At 32.9% G+C, this 17,032-nt stretch overlaps 2 protein-coding genes across 4 annotated transcripts; both read right to left on the reverse strand.

Annotated features, from left to right (window-relative positions):
• Nucleotides 1-3,029: 3,029 nt before the first annotated feature.
• Nucleotides 3,030-4,873, reverse strand: LOC100808785 (IRK-interacting protein). Its single transcript, XM_003524307.5, has 2 exons — nucleotides 4,657-4,873; nucleotides 3,030-4,579 (listed from the first exon to the last, which is right to left on the reverse strand). The coding sequence occupies exons 1-2, from the start codon at nucleotides 4,696-4,698 to the stop codon at nucleotides 3,296-3,298; spliced, it is 1,326 nt and encodes a 441-aa protein (XP_003524355.1). The 5' UTR covers nucleotides 4,699-4,873; the 3' UTR covers nucleotides 3,030-3,295.
• A 5,123-nt stretch (nucleotides 4,874-9,996) lies between these two features.
• Nucleotides 9,997-13,395, reverse strand: LOC100789368 (protein SUPPRESSOR OF FRI 4). 3 transcript variants are annotated; one of them, XR_005891638.1, is made up of 7 exons: nucleotides 13,057-13,395; nucleotides 12,568-12,668; nucleotides 12,174-12,300; nucleotides 11,618-12,030; nucleotides 11,284-11,438; nucleotides 10,558-11,194; nucleotides 9,997-10,430 (listed from the first exon to the last, which is right to left on the reverse strand). XR_005891638.1 is itself a non-coding variant. In XM_003525164.5 (7 exons), the coding sequence occupies exons 1-7, from the start codon at nucleotides 13,248-13,250 to the stop codon at nucleotides 10,359-10,361; spliced, it is 1,116 nt and encodes a 371-aa protein (XP_003525212.1). In that variant the 5' UTR covers nucleotides 13,251-13,395; the 3' UTR covers nucleotides 9,997-10,358. The 3 variants fall into 3 exon arrangements, 2 of the variants coding, with proteins under 2 accessions (XP_003525212.1, XP_040871688.1); XM_003525164.5 differs by having other exon boundaries at nucleotides 11,141-11,194; XM_041015754.1 differs by having other exon boundaries at nucleotides 9,997-11,194.
• Nucleotides 13,396-17,032: the final 3,637 nt, after the last annotated feature.

Consider the following 17,032-nt stretch of genomic DNA (forward strand, 5'->3'; position numbering starts at 1 on the left):
CTCATGTCTGGTAATTAACCCATAAATTTAGAACTATTTTGGTAGTTCAAGATCATACAGTTATTTACAAAGTTAAAATTAATTAAAAGTCTGATGTTGAGAAAAACACGATGTGGGCCGACATTAATTTTTTATTTTTTTTTATAGTTGTAGACTGTTGTAGTAGTGTGGTGCATTTGAATAAAAATCATGCATTTTTCTTTCGTATTATAGTTAATTGGTGTGATGCATGTTTGGGTTTTCGTTTAGGAGGCTCTAAATATTAATTTACGTAAAAAAAGTGGTCTCTCTTAACTTTTGCTTAAATTATTATTTTAGAGTTCAAAAAAATGAGAACTGAAATACATTAGTTTCCCCCGTGTTTTTTAATAATTTTGTCTGTCTTGGGGGGCCTTAACCCTTGATATCACCAAAAAAATAAAAAAATAAAAAATAAAAGGCTTAAACTAGTTTTGTCGCTGTTTGATTATCACAAAACTTTTGGACGAGTGATTTATTATCAACAATTTATCTTTTAGAATTCAGTAACGCAGATTCGAAAGTCTAACTAGTGCAGCATACGTTATTATGTTCTTACTTAAAACCTGAGCATTTAACTGCGTAATTTTCTTACATCATACATCAATAATCATATACTTTTGGGATTAAAAAGATGCACTTGATTATGAGGGTGTTTGTAAGAGCTTCTATAGAAGTTGTTTATACTTATAAGTATTTAAGTAGGTATTTAATCAAGTTTATAAAAGATTTTAAATTTTTTCTACATTTTAAAATTTATTTTAATAAACTTTGGGGTAAAGTTTGTTAATTGCTTAAATGAACTATTTATCCAAACACGTCTTTAACTTTTTGCTTGATAGCAAACGTTTAGCCATGTAAGACAGAAAGTCACTTCAAAACAGTAGCCTAATAGACACCCCTAGAGAACAAAAGGATAAAGTGTGGGAATCTGAATTATGGTTCAAAACTTGAAGCTACATAAAGGTTAATTCGCTAATTCAATGAAGACTTGGCAAAAGATTATATGCCAAAAATTTATTTTTAATTTCCACCAAGGAATAAACACTCTCATACGAATTAACAATACGTATAATCCATATGGATTGATAATTTGTATGAGTTATATAGATTAACGATCCCTAAGAATCTTATGGATTGTCAATCCGTATGGTACTTACCAATTGTCAACCCGTAAATAATATACGGATTGTAAATTTTATATAACTTACGGATTATTAATAGGTAAGTTTTACACGAAAAAAATAGATCTTAGTTGCATACCTTACCTCCACTGTTAATGGCCACACCAACCACCACCACAATTATCACTTGTCGACGAACCATCGTGAACAAAGATGATACAACAACGAGTGATCACCTCTCACGGTAACCTCTAATGAGAATGAAGGTCAAGGCAATGGACAAAAAAAAATGTTGCAATCGAACAAGGAAAGCGAAGAAGAACAACTTATAAGGGAGGGATATTTCCGAAATTTTCAAAAGTTGTTGGGTGCACAAGAAGTTTAACTGATGCACAAAGCAACTCCCTGGTACGAAGAATGGGAAACTGACGTTATACAGTCCAATTAGTTTGCAAGAGAAGCAGTCATGGGTCCATTTTGGTACATGCCTTGGGCCCAATATTCGATTGTTCTTAGCCCAATGTGGAGTAAATTAACACTTACTGTACTTTCTTATTCAGTTATCATTCTTAATTTAACATCTTTCTCTTATTTTTATTTTCTTGAAAATTAAATAAAAAACTATCAATTTCAAGTGTAATCATTAGAAGAAACGTAGTATATATTACAAGAATATTTGAAAAAATTCTGCAATAAAAGAGATCCTTCATCGTATATAAAAAAATTGAACTTATGATGATTTTGCACAATAACGTTATTTGAATTCCTCTCTAGTTCCTTTTCTTTCCTACTGCCCCTGAATTGTGCTTATTCACTTTCTTCTTCTTCTTTTTTGTTGAATTGTTATTCATTTTCTTTGTGATTGCATAGGATACCCTAAATAATTGAACAATGCTATTGATGGCTTTGATATTTTTCAATTAATGCGTAAATACATTATTGGAAAAGTCAAAATTAATTTGAAAAAAAATAATGGACACCTTTGAAATAACAACGAATGACATGTTTAAAGTAATTATTATGCATAAATATGATTTCAAAATATCCCAGTACTAATTAAACAGGTGAAGGAAGAAAATAGCATCACAGCGGTTTCGTTTAAATAAATAATTATCTTGTATAGCGTCATTCAAATTATTCATAAAAAAAAAGAAAATATTATAGGTTTGAGAAATTTAACATTTCAGCACCAACTAGAATTTCATCTATTTTTGATAAATTTAAAATCACACCGATTGAATGAAATAAAGAATTTTAGGCTTTTCATTTCATCCAAAACTTAATTTACATTTTATTACATCTTTGCGGCGCTTCCTAAACTGAAGAGCTAGGAACATATGTACTACGAGTGCAAGCAAATGAAGGGTAAAAACATAGCTAAAGAAACATACATAGTACATGTTAACATGCGTATGATTCCCACCATCATCATATTAATTTGGACTATTTATAGTTTTGTATGTATGCATTGCGATTCCCGATGGCGTTGTGTCCGTGAGGTGAGGATATGCTGATAACGAAAAGCATACTATTCAAAATTCATTCACAAAAAAGATAAGCATGTTACTCTTGGCATACAAGGTTTAATTATGTTTTACATTTTATAAAACGTTTGTTTAATTATGGAATTTTTATGGATTCGAATGTCATAACCACACGTGCAGATTAAATTGATGCATAATTGTAAAAGTTGATCCCTCCTTTGTAGAAGTTGATAATTATGTATGATCAGAATCCACATGGTTAGGACCCATCAGAATGTGAAAATGAACACAGTTGCCTATCCCAATCCCATCAAAAAGGTTAATTTTCCAGAGAGATGTGTTAGGAAACAAGAACAAAATGATAAAAAGTCCAAATAGACTAGACAGAAGATAAAACAAAGGGAAACAAGAAAATGCCAAATTGTTCACTTTGACCCAAAAATGTCGACATAGTAGATATAGTACCACTACCACCATGGCACCATCCCAACCCAAAACATAACACGCAGCAGCACCAAGATTGCCTAATAGTAATAATATAGAATATCACGAACAATATTGGCTAACATAAAAAACAAAAATACTAGAGAGAAAGTGATTCATCCATCGAAATTCGAAACTTACAAATGAAAGCATTGATTGAATGTTTTTTTTTGTATAGGAAGAAAGTCAATGGGTTGGGGTTAAAGCTTTGTCTTCCTTGTTAGAAATATTATTACTGCTACTCAAGTACCTGCAAAGGACCTTACATTTGACAGCACTGCCATAGACATAAAAACCTGGCGCAACCATTATCCTGACCACATCAGGGAGCAACTTGGATCCAGCCTTGTCCCCACCCATATCCTCCATGTAAACCGAATCAAACTTAAGCCCTTTCTCCACTCTGAATATTGGCAAACTCGGGTGCACCGAGTTGGCCAGCAAGTGCAGCATCCACACGCTCTTCGAGGCCCCAAAGAAGGCCTGCAACAGGGCCTCGGGCCAGGCCCGGTTCCAGCCCAACATGGCCACTATCTCGCTCATTTTCCTGTCGCAAAACCTGCTGAACTCCTCGCTGAAGTGCCTCGTTCCTTTGCTCAGCACCTCCTCCCATGTCAGCCCGTGAAGCATCTTGAACGACTCAAAGCTCCCCTCGCACCTCTCCATTGGGTTCAGCGTCGTGTTGCACGCGTTCTTCTGGAACCCTATTGTCTCAAAGTCCTCGAAGAAGGTTCTGTTCAAGAGGGCTTCTAGGTACAAAACCAAGCTTCTTGTTGGGCTCTTTGAGAAAGATATTTTCACGTCGTAGGGTTGGAGAAGGAAGGAGACTTTCTCGTACACCTTGTTTCCCATGTGCCTCAGTTGCATGGTTAAGGAGCGAGACAAAAGCCTTACACTTGATCTTGCTTCGGAGACCGAGACCAAGAAGTGCTGAATAACGGAGTCATGTTGGAGGGTTTGAGGATTGAAGAGGGAAGGAGAAGTAGAAGAAGTAGTGGAGCTGGTGCATTGTTCGAGGCCAGATTTCAAGGTGTGGCAATAGAGTTCGAGCTTGTTGAGCTTCTTCTCTAACTGGGACATGGAGTGCATGAGTCTGGAAGCTTCTAGGAGGGCCTCGTCTCTTTTCCTGGTGGCGTGGAGAAGCTTGTGGGAGAGTTCGGCCACAGCCAATTTCCAATGTTCCTCTCGGGAGGTGGGAGGAGGAGGAGGAGGGTCATGTGAGGAAGAAGACATGGGGCTCTTGCGGGAGAGCTTGGAAACAAGGGACCTGAAAATCCCGTTGGGGCTTGAGAGCAAGGAAGAGTGTTTGTGAGAGGAGGAGGAGGAGTGATCAAAAGGGAGGATGAAGATTTTGTCGCGGGAGTGAGGCCTGCACTTGTTGCAAGAGACGGAGCCATCTGATATGTTTTTCTTGGGGTGGACAATAGGGGTTGGAGGGTGAGTTGGGTCCAATTCACGCTCCTCTTGAATCTGAAATAACAAGAACAGTGTTAGGAAATACTAGAGAGAGTGATGAGAAGAAATAATAGAAAGAAGAAGGGACTGACGGGGGTGAATTGAGGGGAGTGGCGAGAAGAAGAAGCAGCCATATGGGAGGGCTGAATGGGGGATATGATGAAATGGCATTTATCCAAAGAGCTGCTGACTGCTGTGGTCCATCACTAAATTAAATCCTCATTTATTCTCAGAACTACCAACCAAGTCTCTTCTCGATTCATGCATGTGAACATATTAAATGCCACTCTATCTTTATGGGATCCCCTTTCTCTCTCACCCTAAAATCACTCCTTTTTAGTCTTAATAGTAACTAAATTCAACCACTAACCTAATGGCATTGCTTAAGTAATTTAAAATATAAATATTCATAACTCTTCCAAGAGTGCTGATTAAAGAAATAAAAAATAAAATATTTTTATTGAAATGAGTAAAAATACATTCCTATATGATTTTTAAATTTGTTATGATATGATTTTTTATAAAAAAAAATTCTTTTAATTCTTAATTAATCAATACTTTAAGACATTGATTATCAAGATATTAATAATGATAATACAAAAAATTAAAAATAAATTAATAATAATAAAGAAGTTTATTAGAAGAACGAAGCAGTTCTATGTTAGCTATAAATGACAGTGTGAATGACCAGAAGTTCAAACAAAGGCAGTTAAGAGACCCACTTGGCCCCTTATCTAACAGTACCGATCTCCTTGAAGTCAGTAGTAAATAGTAATGTACTGTTCATTTATTTCTAAAACTCTCATTCAGTTCTCATAATTTAAGTGCAGATTCTCAGGATATACAAATTACTCTTACCCTTAATGACAAAGAGTTCTATATATTCTAAAAATTCATTCAATGGAGTATATCGTTTGAAGGGTGGGAGGTTGGGAGTATACATCATTTTCATATTTAATATTTGGACATGAATCCTTAAATTAACTGCCATATACCTCATGCATTGTATATAACTTTTGACACATTGATCTCCATTGAGCCATATCATTAATTAACTCGGACCCTTGCCATTTCTCATTGATAAATTTATAATATACAGTTTTTTGGTGGAAAAAAAATTAGGGAGAGGGAATGGTGTCCAAAAAGACATTTATCTCACTTTAAAGATATGAGGACGGTGATATATACATAATATACAGTTCAATTATACTATTATAATTTATAAAAAAAAACGGTTTTTATTAGGGAAAAGTATTGAAACATTATACTCACTGACCCTTTCTTCATGTTACTGTCAATAATCACAATGACGTAACGTAACCAAAGATTTTCAATTAAAAAAAAACGTAACTAAGGATTTAATATTTTATAATCCTTGTGGAACTCGAGTAGGAAAGAAAGTAAGGATCTGTTCAATTTAATTCTCAAATTAGACAGTATTTATAGTTTTTGGCCTCTGTTAGCAGCACCCTGCAGCTGTTCTTGTACTACCTGGCTGTTACTTGGAGCCCTTCTTATGCTCCTTTTATTAGCTTCTCTCTTATAAAATACTTAATTTGCCTATAAAAAAAAAACATTGAACACCTTTTTACTAGATTTCTATAAATTTCAATCGCTTGTCATGATACAACAAAATCTCTCTTATCCCGCTATTGGTATACAGATATTTCATACTTATATAACAGGTGTGTTTAGTTGATCTCGTTTTTGGTCTTTTATGAGATTCATATTGGGTCTCTAAGTCATGAGAAATTTTTTATAACTTATATTGTATTGAGTGTGCATTCGGATTGGTAACTCACTGTGATTTTTGGAAACAACAAATTGTGATGAACTTACCATAATTTTATGTAATTGTTGCTTCCAAAAATCATGGCCAGTTTAACTCACCATGCATACAAACACACATTGAGTATAAGTAAATTAATTTCATTCAATATAATGTGTTAAAAAAGACTAAAAAATGGGCGTTGTTAACATTGTTGGTGGAATCATATGCATATATTTCATCTTTTATACATATTTACTTTTGATTGCCTGTTTGTAGTAAATGCACTGTCAACTTCGTGGACTAATAATTTTGTTGTTGTACAACGTCTCATTTGCGTGATCTACTAATTTAAATCCGAATAACACATAAAATTTCATGAATTTTGAATTACCCGTCATGACTAAGGCATATCTGTCTCTATAGAGATATGTGACAACCATTAAAAGCCAACGGGAGTTTAAGCATTGTAGAAAAGGCAAAAGCCAAAACCCAAGCCAACGAATTTCAAATCTCAAGAGTGCTTCAAAAACAATCCTAAAGAACACCAGTCAAAACGGGGTCACAATGTCACAACACTATCCTTGAAGCTATATAAATCTATCGTGAAAAATTTCATAGCAGCAGCAAGATTGGGTGCCATTGCCATTCCATGGGAGACATTTTGCTATTTTTAGAACACTAAGTTAAATTGGACTGAATAACATTTTAAATTTAATCCAACAACACAGATGATCATGCAATATATGCATTATGTTTTTATTAGAACAAGCATAACAATAAAATTGAACATAAATTTTCCTAGCAAATTAAGGGATACAGTTTTTAGGAAAAATCTCATCTAAAGTGAAAAAGACTCTAAAATATACAAGTGATGATGCCATTTTATCATCTTCGAAGTACTTAGTGAACTTTAGAGGAGTCTCCTCCTTTCATATCATGTCTAATATATGAAAAAAAACAAAATTAGAAGACCAACAACCACCTTTCGGTAAACAATTCATGAGGTTGACGGGTGTAAATTCAGTAGTAATGAAGGTGTATGTATCAAAGGAGGAGACTCAAGTAAGTATTCAATTAAACACAAAAAACACAAACCAGAGCAGTGAACCAAAAATTGTGTCTACATAAATGGCCAAGACGTTCACTTCATTTCTAAACAAGCAAAAGACCCATAAACATATAATAAATAGCATCATTATGTATTTTAGTTGGAACTAGGTTCTTTGGACAAACTTTTCTGAAAGTATTTATAAAATAAAATTTTCATATAAATTAAAGTTACTTTTTTACAGAGGTGTTTTATTCTAACTTTACTTAAAAACAGAAGTGCATAAATTAATTTTAACTTATTAGAGAAATTTGATTTATTTTATTTTCTTATATAAATGTTTATTGTGAAGTTTATCTAAACATAATTTAATATCATTCTAAACCAGACTCTAGAACCTATTTTTTTACAACCTGCAAGTAAATCCTCAATTTTGTCCCTTTATTTTTTTACATTGGGAAATTCGAGCTTTCTTCTTTAACGAATCAAAGAATCACTAGTCCCTAAAATGATAGAAAGAAAGTTATAAAGGCGTGGTGTAGTAATACTCACTGTATATTCCTAATTCAATAATTATCCTACAGTCTAAGAATGAGAATGAAAATGATGGTTAATTAGGACTAATGTGTAAATACAAACACTTAATTGAAGTTTTGAGTATAAAAAAGTTTTCCCGTAGTACTCGAAATTTTTAATTGAGACGTCATAGAATGAAGAGCAAATTCCAAAAATAAGGCATATAATAAGAGGTTCATAAGAAAAAAACAGGCAGCAAAAAAAAAAAAAAAGGGTTCATAGGTTATCAGAAGCTACCTTGATCTGAAACAAAAGTTACAAAATGTCAAACAAAAGTGGTCGCATTAAGTTGATAACTGTGACTTGGGTGTGTCGTTTTAAAGAGTGGATGGACAACTGTACGTGAAAGCAATAGATTATGTCGTGATCTGTTCTATCCTTATTATCACCAGCAATTGTATGGCTATTGGTACTACCTCATTTCTAACGTAACAAATCTAACCCCCTCACCTTATTTTGGGATTTTTAGACACGATCACAGCTGTATTTATTCTTATTCTAAATATCTACAAAGCCTTATCCGTGATTTTAACTTTAGTTTGCTGAATTTATCGAAAAATGGGGTGTCCTCTCTCTAGCTCCCCGGATCAATTGTCATGGTTCTGTTGATCACTCTTCCTGTTCTTATGGACAGAGTATTCATTTTCAAATTATAATTAAATAATTTGGCTGGTATAATATTTTATTTTTTGGGTGCATGACTAGTATGCAGTTATCCAGAAGGTTTTGAAAGACTGCGAGCATCCCTTTGATTTGCCAAAAAAAACTAAAGATTTTTATTCGAACTGAAATAACTTTTTTTTCTCAGGTACAAAATTATTTAAAAGTAAAATGTATCCCTTATGCTATATATGTGTAACCATCTTTTCCCATTGGTTAGTTTCTTTCTCTAACCACAAAACTCCCTACCGTTTGGAATCTTCATTAAATATATTTTTTTAATTGTGTAACCTGACAACTTTTGTCAAAGAAATTCGTAACAAAGACAAAAGCCGACACCCCTTTTTTGAATTTTTTTCTCCAGTGATGTGTAAGATGGTTTAAGATGTATATCAATTGTCATTATCACTAGTCTTTTTCCTTATATTAAACTTTAAACTTTTGATAAATTGAAACCTTTGGTCACAATCTGCTAGTAGTATTTGATGCATCACGGCAGTGTCTTCAGAATTTCAAACATTATATAGCACAAAAAGGATATTATAGTAAAATTTGCATTATTCCATCCCAAGTATTCATGCACATCAAATAGCATGCAACACAAGACTCCGTATGGATTGCATTGACCTCCACCAACAGGAAAATCGTGACTCGTCAACTTATGTTCCCTTGCATCCCAAATTTTGAAATTTGACTTTAGTTTTTATTTGTCTTTTCTATGGTGGATTTCTGATGCGTTTATTTATTTTGTCCAGAGGGAAAGCCCCCCTTATGGGACCATTTGAAAAATCAATTCCCTTTCCCTCTACTCTGAACCAAGGAACTTGAGGCTCACGGTATATAGATACAATGTTTTAATTTAGATGGAAAAAAGGACTTCGTACAGGAAAAGTAGCAAGGGCCAGTTTTTGTTTTTGTTTTAATTTTAAAATTATTAAAACTAACTTAAATAGAATTATTTTTAAACAGTTCAATGGTAATTAAAATGAGTATTCAAAATTATTCTTATTTATAAAAATAGTTTTTCTACACAAACAATCAAGAACGTGATGGTGCATTCTCTACTTTTATTCAAAACACTGCAGTAATGGATGTTGCAAGATATAAAAGCTGAGCTTGTTGATGTCTAACCCTCAATGTTTTATCAGGTCTCTAACCGTTGCAACGCACTACTCTCATCGAAGATCATTTACTTTTGGCAACATATTGATGTCGAATAAATGGAATGTCTTTTTTACTCCACCAAAGTAAAACCTTTTGCTGTATTATTATGCTTTGTATAGGTTAGGTTTTCCCCCCCTTCACGACTGTTTGTTTTACTCAATTAGAGATAAACTAATTACGAAGCATATAACAAGAACCGAGAATTGCCATCAATTTTCCACCCAAAACATGTAATAATCTAGATTACACCAAATAATATATAGTACTCTTTCAAGTATCATGTCCTAAAGGTTGACTACAAACATTAAAGGGAGAAAAGGTATGAAATTGAGAAATAAACAAAGTTTTGCAACTTCCTAAGAAGAAATCAGAACCATTTCAATATTTTTTCTTCGATTCCACTATGACCGTAGGGCCCATTGCCCATTTTGGCAAAGAATTGCACCAATAACAATGTTACTTTCTGGACCTTAAATAAAGGAATCTTGACCACACGCTGTCAAAGCCTTATTAAAATGCCATTTTGAGCCCATATCACTGAAGAAATTTCACAAGAATGTGTGGATGAGATTGATCTAAAATGCCATACGACCAGCCAGCCTGCTCTCAAGTATCCTCTTATCTATGGCTGCATCAATGGAGCTCATCTGAAAGATAAATTGATAATAATGATCAGCAGGTAATTATAGACCACAAAGTACAACAATAAACCGAATATTTTAATTTAGAGCATGGTCCTATGCAAGAGATCCAAACTCTGCGAAAGAAGCTGACCTGGGCCAAGTCTGAATTCACTTGTTCCATAAAATAAATTGTAATGATGCTACGAATGGGCAAAAATCTGATGGGTAAGACCATTTTCCACCCAAAACCCCAAACTTAGGAATCAATCAGGGGGATATAAAGAATAACATTGGCAAAACCAAACCCAATAAAAATCATATATACATACTCTTTTACGGTGTACAAATGCTGGGGTGAAAGATCACGAAGTTGGTAGTTTGCAGCAAGCTTCACAAATTATGTTGTGGTAATTATAATTAACTACTAAAAGAAATTAATACAATACCTACTCGAATCTTTAGAAGCCCACAAAAATTGGAACCATAGAGGCCGTTCAAAATAAAATAGCATGCACTACCCATTTAGGTTGGAAGCAAGAGGGAGGATTAAAAGGATCACATTTTCTTTGCAATTTATTTTATTTTTAAAAAGAATTAGAAATTTATACAGAATGTACCTCTTTAAATTGGAAACAATGTGTAAACAACGGAATCTGAAAACAGGAAGCATAAAGCCTACTCATCTGGTTAGATGCAAAAGCAACTCCATCTATTAAAGAGGTAGTATGACTTACCTGGCTACTTTCATCATGCACCTGATATTTTGGCAAAGACATTCTTCTTTCCTCCTACAGTAACCAAGCATCATAATATTACCAACCAAGAAACAACAGTAGTCAAATGGAACACTACATATTTTCTCAAGAACACAACTCACCATGGACATTGCCTCATCATCCCAAACCAAGTAGACTTCGTTGGTGGCAGGCTGAGGAGCAGGAGCTTTGTTTGCAATTACTGGGGGAGGCCCAATTGAAGGACCACCAGTATTTGGACCAGAAGCATAAGAATGTGAGTTACTAGCTGCTCCACCTATACAAGTAACCAAGAGTGAGAAGGAAATGAAAATCACCAAAACCACATAGGATTAATCTAAAGGGAGAAAAACTAAATTTCAGTGCTAAGTTTATCAATTTCATCAAAAACACTCCAGCTGTTTTGAATAATGGAAGCAGTCACAATTGTTCAAAGGAGGAAAAATGTAAGGTTACCTGGAACCCCTATAGCCTGATAACTACTTGTTACTGAAGAGTTGCTGCTCAAATGTGTATCAACAGGAACATTTGTAGACATCACTGGAGTAACTGATGGAACACTTGAGGGCAGGGGTGGAGCAGAAAATGCAGAACTTTGAGTAGTTGTATGGTTATTTCCAACAACAGGAAATAAAGGTTGCGAAACTGGGACAGGTGCAGATGTAGGCAATCCAGGAGGAGTAATCTGAGTTTGGAGGGCAGGAGCAGTTGCTGGCAGTGGAGGCCTCACGTTCTGCACAGGGAATAATGGCTGCTGTGTGTATGGGGCAGCAGGAGGAACTGAAACAACTGGAGGCTGTGAAAACCATGGCTGAGGTCGAGGTGGAACCACCCAAGCATTTGGAGGCACAGGTACAGCTGGATTATAACTATAGCACAGAGGTAAGCATGTAAGCATATTTGTGCCACTAATAATTTTAAATTTTAAAAGTTAAGTATGTAAGAGTTATAACTTCCTACTTATGCCAAATAGAAGATGAATACAAATAGAAACGTAGAAATAATAACATACACTGGTGGCATCGTGGGCAAGGCTGGTCGCGAAGGATATCCTGTACCCAAAGGAGGTGGAATCATTCCACCTACAAGCTGAGTTGGTGGAATATCCACTTTGGCTGCCTTTGATGGAACATCATCCTCTGGATTAAAAATAAAATACACAATTGTGAAAAAGGAGATTAAAACATTTCATGTTTCTTTTTACCATCGGTAACAATATTCATAGAAAGTTGTATCTCGAGTTCCACAAAAATACACTCATGACATTAAACACTACCAAGAAACAAGGATAAAGTATACAGCAATCACCATACATGTCTGGTGTGATTATACAGCAAACTGAGCAAAGCATATTTTTACCAAAAACTAATTTTATGCACGAGATAGAAGCCATCAGACAAGATTACCTTCTTCACCATAATGAGCAGCCAGGATATCTGGTGGAATCCCTTGCATTCCATATATTTCAATATCCGTACTCTCTCTACCAGGCTTTGCATTGGGCACCCTGAGCAAAGAGAAATATCAACAATTTATTGTGAAAAGGAAACACGGAAAATTTAGCGATGGCCGGATTTTAGCAGCAAATTCAATTACAACTAACATACCTCCTTCTCTTTGTTATTAAAGAATCATTAAGGGATAGATCATTAACATGCAGGAGAAACCAACCACTCAGGCGTTCAATAACTCACAAAATTCCTAGCATCTACTAAATAACATCTACTAAATTTCTAGCATCTTATTTAGGATACGTTAATAACAGAGGCAACTCTTTGGGACAAAAATGGCATAAACTTTTTTTTTCGTTTAATATGATTAATGATAAAACAAAATGTAAAGCAGAAAACCCTAACCCAAGATAATAAGGAGAAAAGAGGGAAATAGGGTTATACTTAGTGACGGATTCCTTGTGAACCTGGAGGACGTGGATGGCCATGCCGCCGGCGGTGGAGAGCTTCTTGTGGCAGACATGGCACTTGAAGTGCTTGGCTTTCTGATGCTGCACCAAGATCTTCTCGTCGTCGAATTCGCGATCGCAGTAATAACACCACACCTTCGAGGAAACTCTCTTCTTCTTCTTCCCCATGATGGCGAATCCGATCCCTCGCGAATTGGGTTTGTGACGAAGGTTGTGTGCCCTGCTGCAATGGCGGAGGAGGAAGAAGCTAGGGCACGGATTCAGAAGCGGAAAGAAAGATCCAATCGCGGCCCAATTGAAATTTATTGTTTGTTCGTGGCCGAATTATATCGATGGCTTACGTAGCAAACAGTACAAATCCATGGCGAGTAGCTATATCAGGCCCAAGGAAAGCAAGAGCCCAACAATCTTGAGGCTTGCTATTTATACCGTCCTTATTCCTCTTTGCATTGCAATTTTTTTATATATAAAAACTAGTTTCCCATTATATATATATATATATATATATATATATATATATATATATATATATATATATATATATTATTTTATTTTTATCAAGAGGGACCTTTTGCCCCTACCAAGGAGATATATTATGGAAACTAATTTCTAATGTGCATTATAGGTTGACACCCCCTGTGCCAATTAACTAGGTAACGAAAACTAGTGCTTATTATTTAGTTAATGTAGTTTTGTTTGTGTTTAATGTAAAGAAGATCATATACATATCACAAATTAGATTCATTTGTACACTTAAAACCATATATATAATCGAGTCTAATTTTCATTGTTTCTAAAAAATATTATATTTTTTTAATCACACTTTTTATAGTTAAAATTTATTGAAAATTATAAATTTTGATGAATTCTATAATTCATTTCTTTTATTTTTGTAATTTTTAATAAATTTTAACCACTAATAAAGTATGTGTGTTAGAAATTGTATGTTATTAACCGTTTAAGCTGAATTTATATTTCATTGCATCGATGGTTTGACTCCTCCCACGTGATACGTCACAAGAAACTTTTCAAGTGAGACCCACTATTTCAAATTTATTTCTCCTGTCAATCTATTGCACCGCTGCCAATCTCACTAGAGATTTTCATGAACACTGCAATTTTTTTAAGATAAAAAGCATTGGGATTTAACTTTACTAAACCATCCTCTCACATACTAAAACTGTAATTTACTTAAATCCTAATCCCTCATAAAAGAGTGCCTAAATTCTTAGATTAAATTACCAATTTCTTGCATACATTTGAGAGAGAAATGATAAAGCTATGGACTCCTATATACTTTGAGAGAGAAAGATATAAAAGAAAGCAAAATATAAATATAATAAATGATATCCATATTACGATAAAAAAAAATCAAATACATGTTTATATTATATTAATATTTATATATCATTATTCAGAGAGTGTATACTCAAAATACACGGAACTTGATGTATGAAAAAAAAAATGCACTGAACTGGTGCCAAAAAGAAATGCATTTCCACACCAAAAAAAAGAAAAAAGAATGCATTAGTGAGGTTTCCTTTTTTTTGGATGGAAAAATGAAGTTTCCTTTCTTCCTTGTTGATTACACCCATCCTAATCTAGTAGCAAAACTTTTGGTCTTTTTCAACATTACCTTTAATTTTACTGTTTCAGAGAATTAACATCTAAAATAATGACATCTTGGCGGTAATCACACTCATAAACCAAACCAAAGAAGTTATATATATATATAGAGAGAGGTTTAAAGTGATTTTTTTTTATCGTTTATATTTTAATTTTTTTTAATTTTTTAGTTTGAAAGTGGTTTTTTTAATCTTTAAAATTTGTATTTTAATTTTATTTTAGTCCCTATAGATTGAAAGAAAGTAATTTTTTTATTATTTATCTTTTATATGTTAATTTCTTTTTAGTCCTTATCATCAAAATATGAGTAATATTATCAATTATAATTAATTATAAAAATATTAGTAAGTAATTTATAATTAATTTATTGTAAAATAATTTGTAATAAAAAAATAATTTATAATTTATAATTAATTTTTAGTTAATTATTTTTATATATTTTTTATTAAAAACTAAAAGTTAATTAAAATAAAAATTATAATAACTAAAAATATCATTTCTAAACTATAGGAATCAAACGAATTAAAATAGAAATTATAAAAATTAAAAAATCATTTTTAAACTTTAAGAACTAAAAAAATCAATTTTAAACCATAAAAGTTAAAAAATAAATATCATAAAACTATATACTTGAGTAATATATATATATATATATAACAACGAAACGAATTGTTCCTTGTTACCGTGACTGCCTTCCAAACACGAACCCTCTCGTTTGTTGATTATTACATAGAGAAACCAAATCAAATATAAATTCAGAACATTCCCGTGAAAAAAAAGAGAGAAAAGAAAGAATAATAATTTTCAAATGTGAAATTTAGGAAATTATGTAATGCAAATACTAAAAAACTACACGTAAAATACAGAATTAAATAGGTTCTGGTCTCAGAAAATATTACGAATTTCAGTTTTAGTATTTATAAATTATTATTTTTCTCCATATTTATTAAAAATGATGTGATTTTATTTTATGAATATAAATTAAAAGTAAATGTTTTTGTGTTAGAATACAGAAACTGAAAATAAATATTTTTTTACAGAAACTATTTTTTTAATATTTTCAGAAAGTAAAAAATACTGAACTCTTAAACGTAATTCTTTTTGCTACATTCAAAGGTCTTGGTCCCATTATTCCTTCAAACAAATAATTGCGCTGGTCAATAACCATTTATAGTTTAATTTAGCGTTTTCTAATACTTATGTGGACTAACATACATAGAGCAGCCGTAGATGTTGCCATGTTGGTACTCAGAAAGAAAAAAAGTGCATCGATATCTGCATTTAATTTGAGACTATATATAAGTATTCTGCTTTGCAGCTACCATCAGTTATTTTGTAACCTAATGATATTGTTCTGTCTTTAATAGTTCGCATCATAAAAGATACTAAGATCATTGTCTAACTTTTTGCACAATAAATGGCCACCGTAATCTTGTTGGAGTATGAATAATCATCAGCTAGATTTGATGTGTTCAGCCATCATAGTTTTCGCAAGGCTAGAGAGCATGGCAGTATGTTGCATTTCCCTAATTGATTTTGGCCAAAATTAGTGACAACTAAGTTCCATCTACCAACCAAAAGAAAGAAATTATCCCTTCTATGAAGCAGTGGGATTAAATTATTTGAGGCATTGAGTCAAATTAATCCATTATGCTAACACTTTATCTCAAGTTAATTGAGCAAAACTACTGCAAAAAACAAAATTAAAATTTCAAGAAATTTGTGACATGTTAGGAACCTATATAAGATACAGTATTTACCTTGGCCCTCTTCAAATGGTGCATTTGCTCTGAGATTACAAAACAGTCTGGTTTTAAGGTCAATAGAATTTATCACATATTTTATAATTTATTGAAGTGATTAGTGTTCACCATTAATAGAAACTATTATGTGACTTATATATATATATATATATATATATATATATATATATATATATATATATATATATATATGATTGAAGTATGAAAGTAAGATGAAGTCTCATCTAGAAATAAAAAAATTGAGTATTATATAAGTGAGAAGAAGATCTATGAATCTGAATCTTAAGATTTTGGGTTAAAATAAGTTGTTAAATTCTCTTATTTGATCTTAAGAGATAATATAAGATATAGTGCTATCTAAGGCTAAACATTAATAACAAATTATTCTTTTGTTTCCCATAATCCAAGATGTGATCCAACACACTAATTTTTTTTTGTAAGAATCATTTTAATTTTGTCACCTAGCTTTTGTTCAGTACCCCCTTTCCAATCCCATTTTTCTATCTATTTTGAATATTTCAAGGTCATTTATACGCCTTTTGAAAACATTCCAGATATATA

Source organism: Glycine max, chromosome 5 (genome assembly GCF_000004515.6).
Source record: "Glycine max cultivar Williams 82 chromosome 5, Glycine_max_v4.0, whole genome shotgun sequence".
Classification (NCBI taxonomy): domain Eukaryota; kingdom Viridiplantae; phylum Streptophyta; class Magnoliopsida; order Fabales; family Fabaceae; genus Glycine; species Glycine max.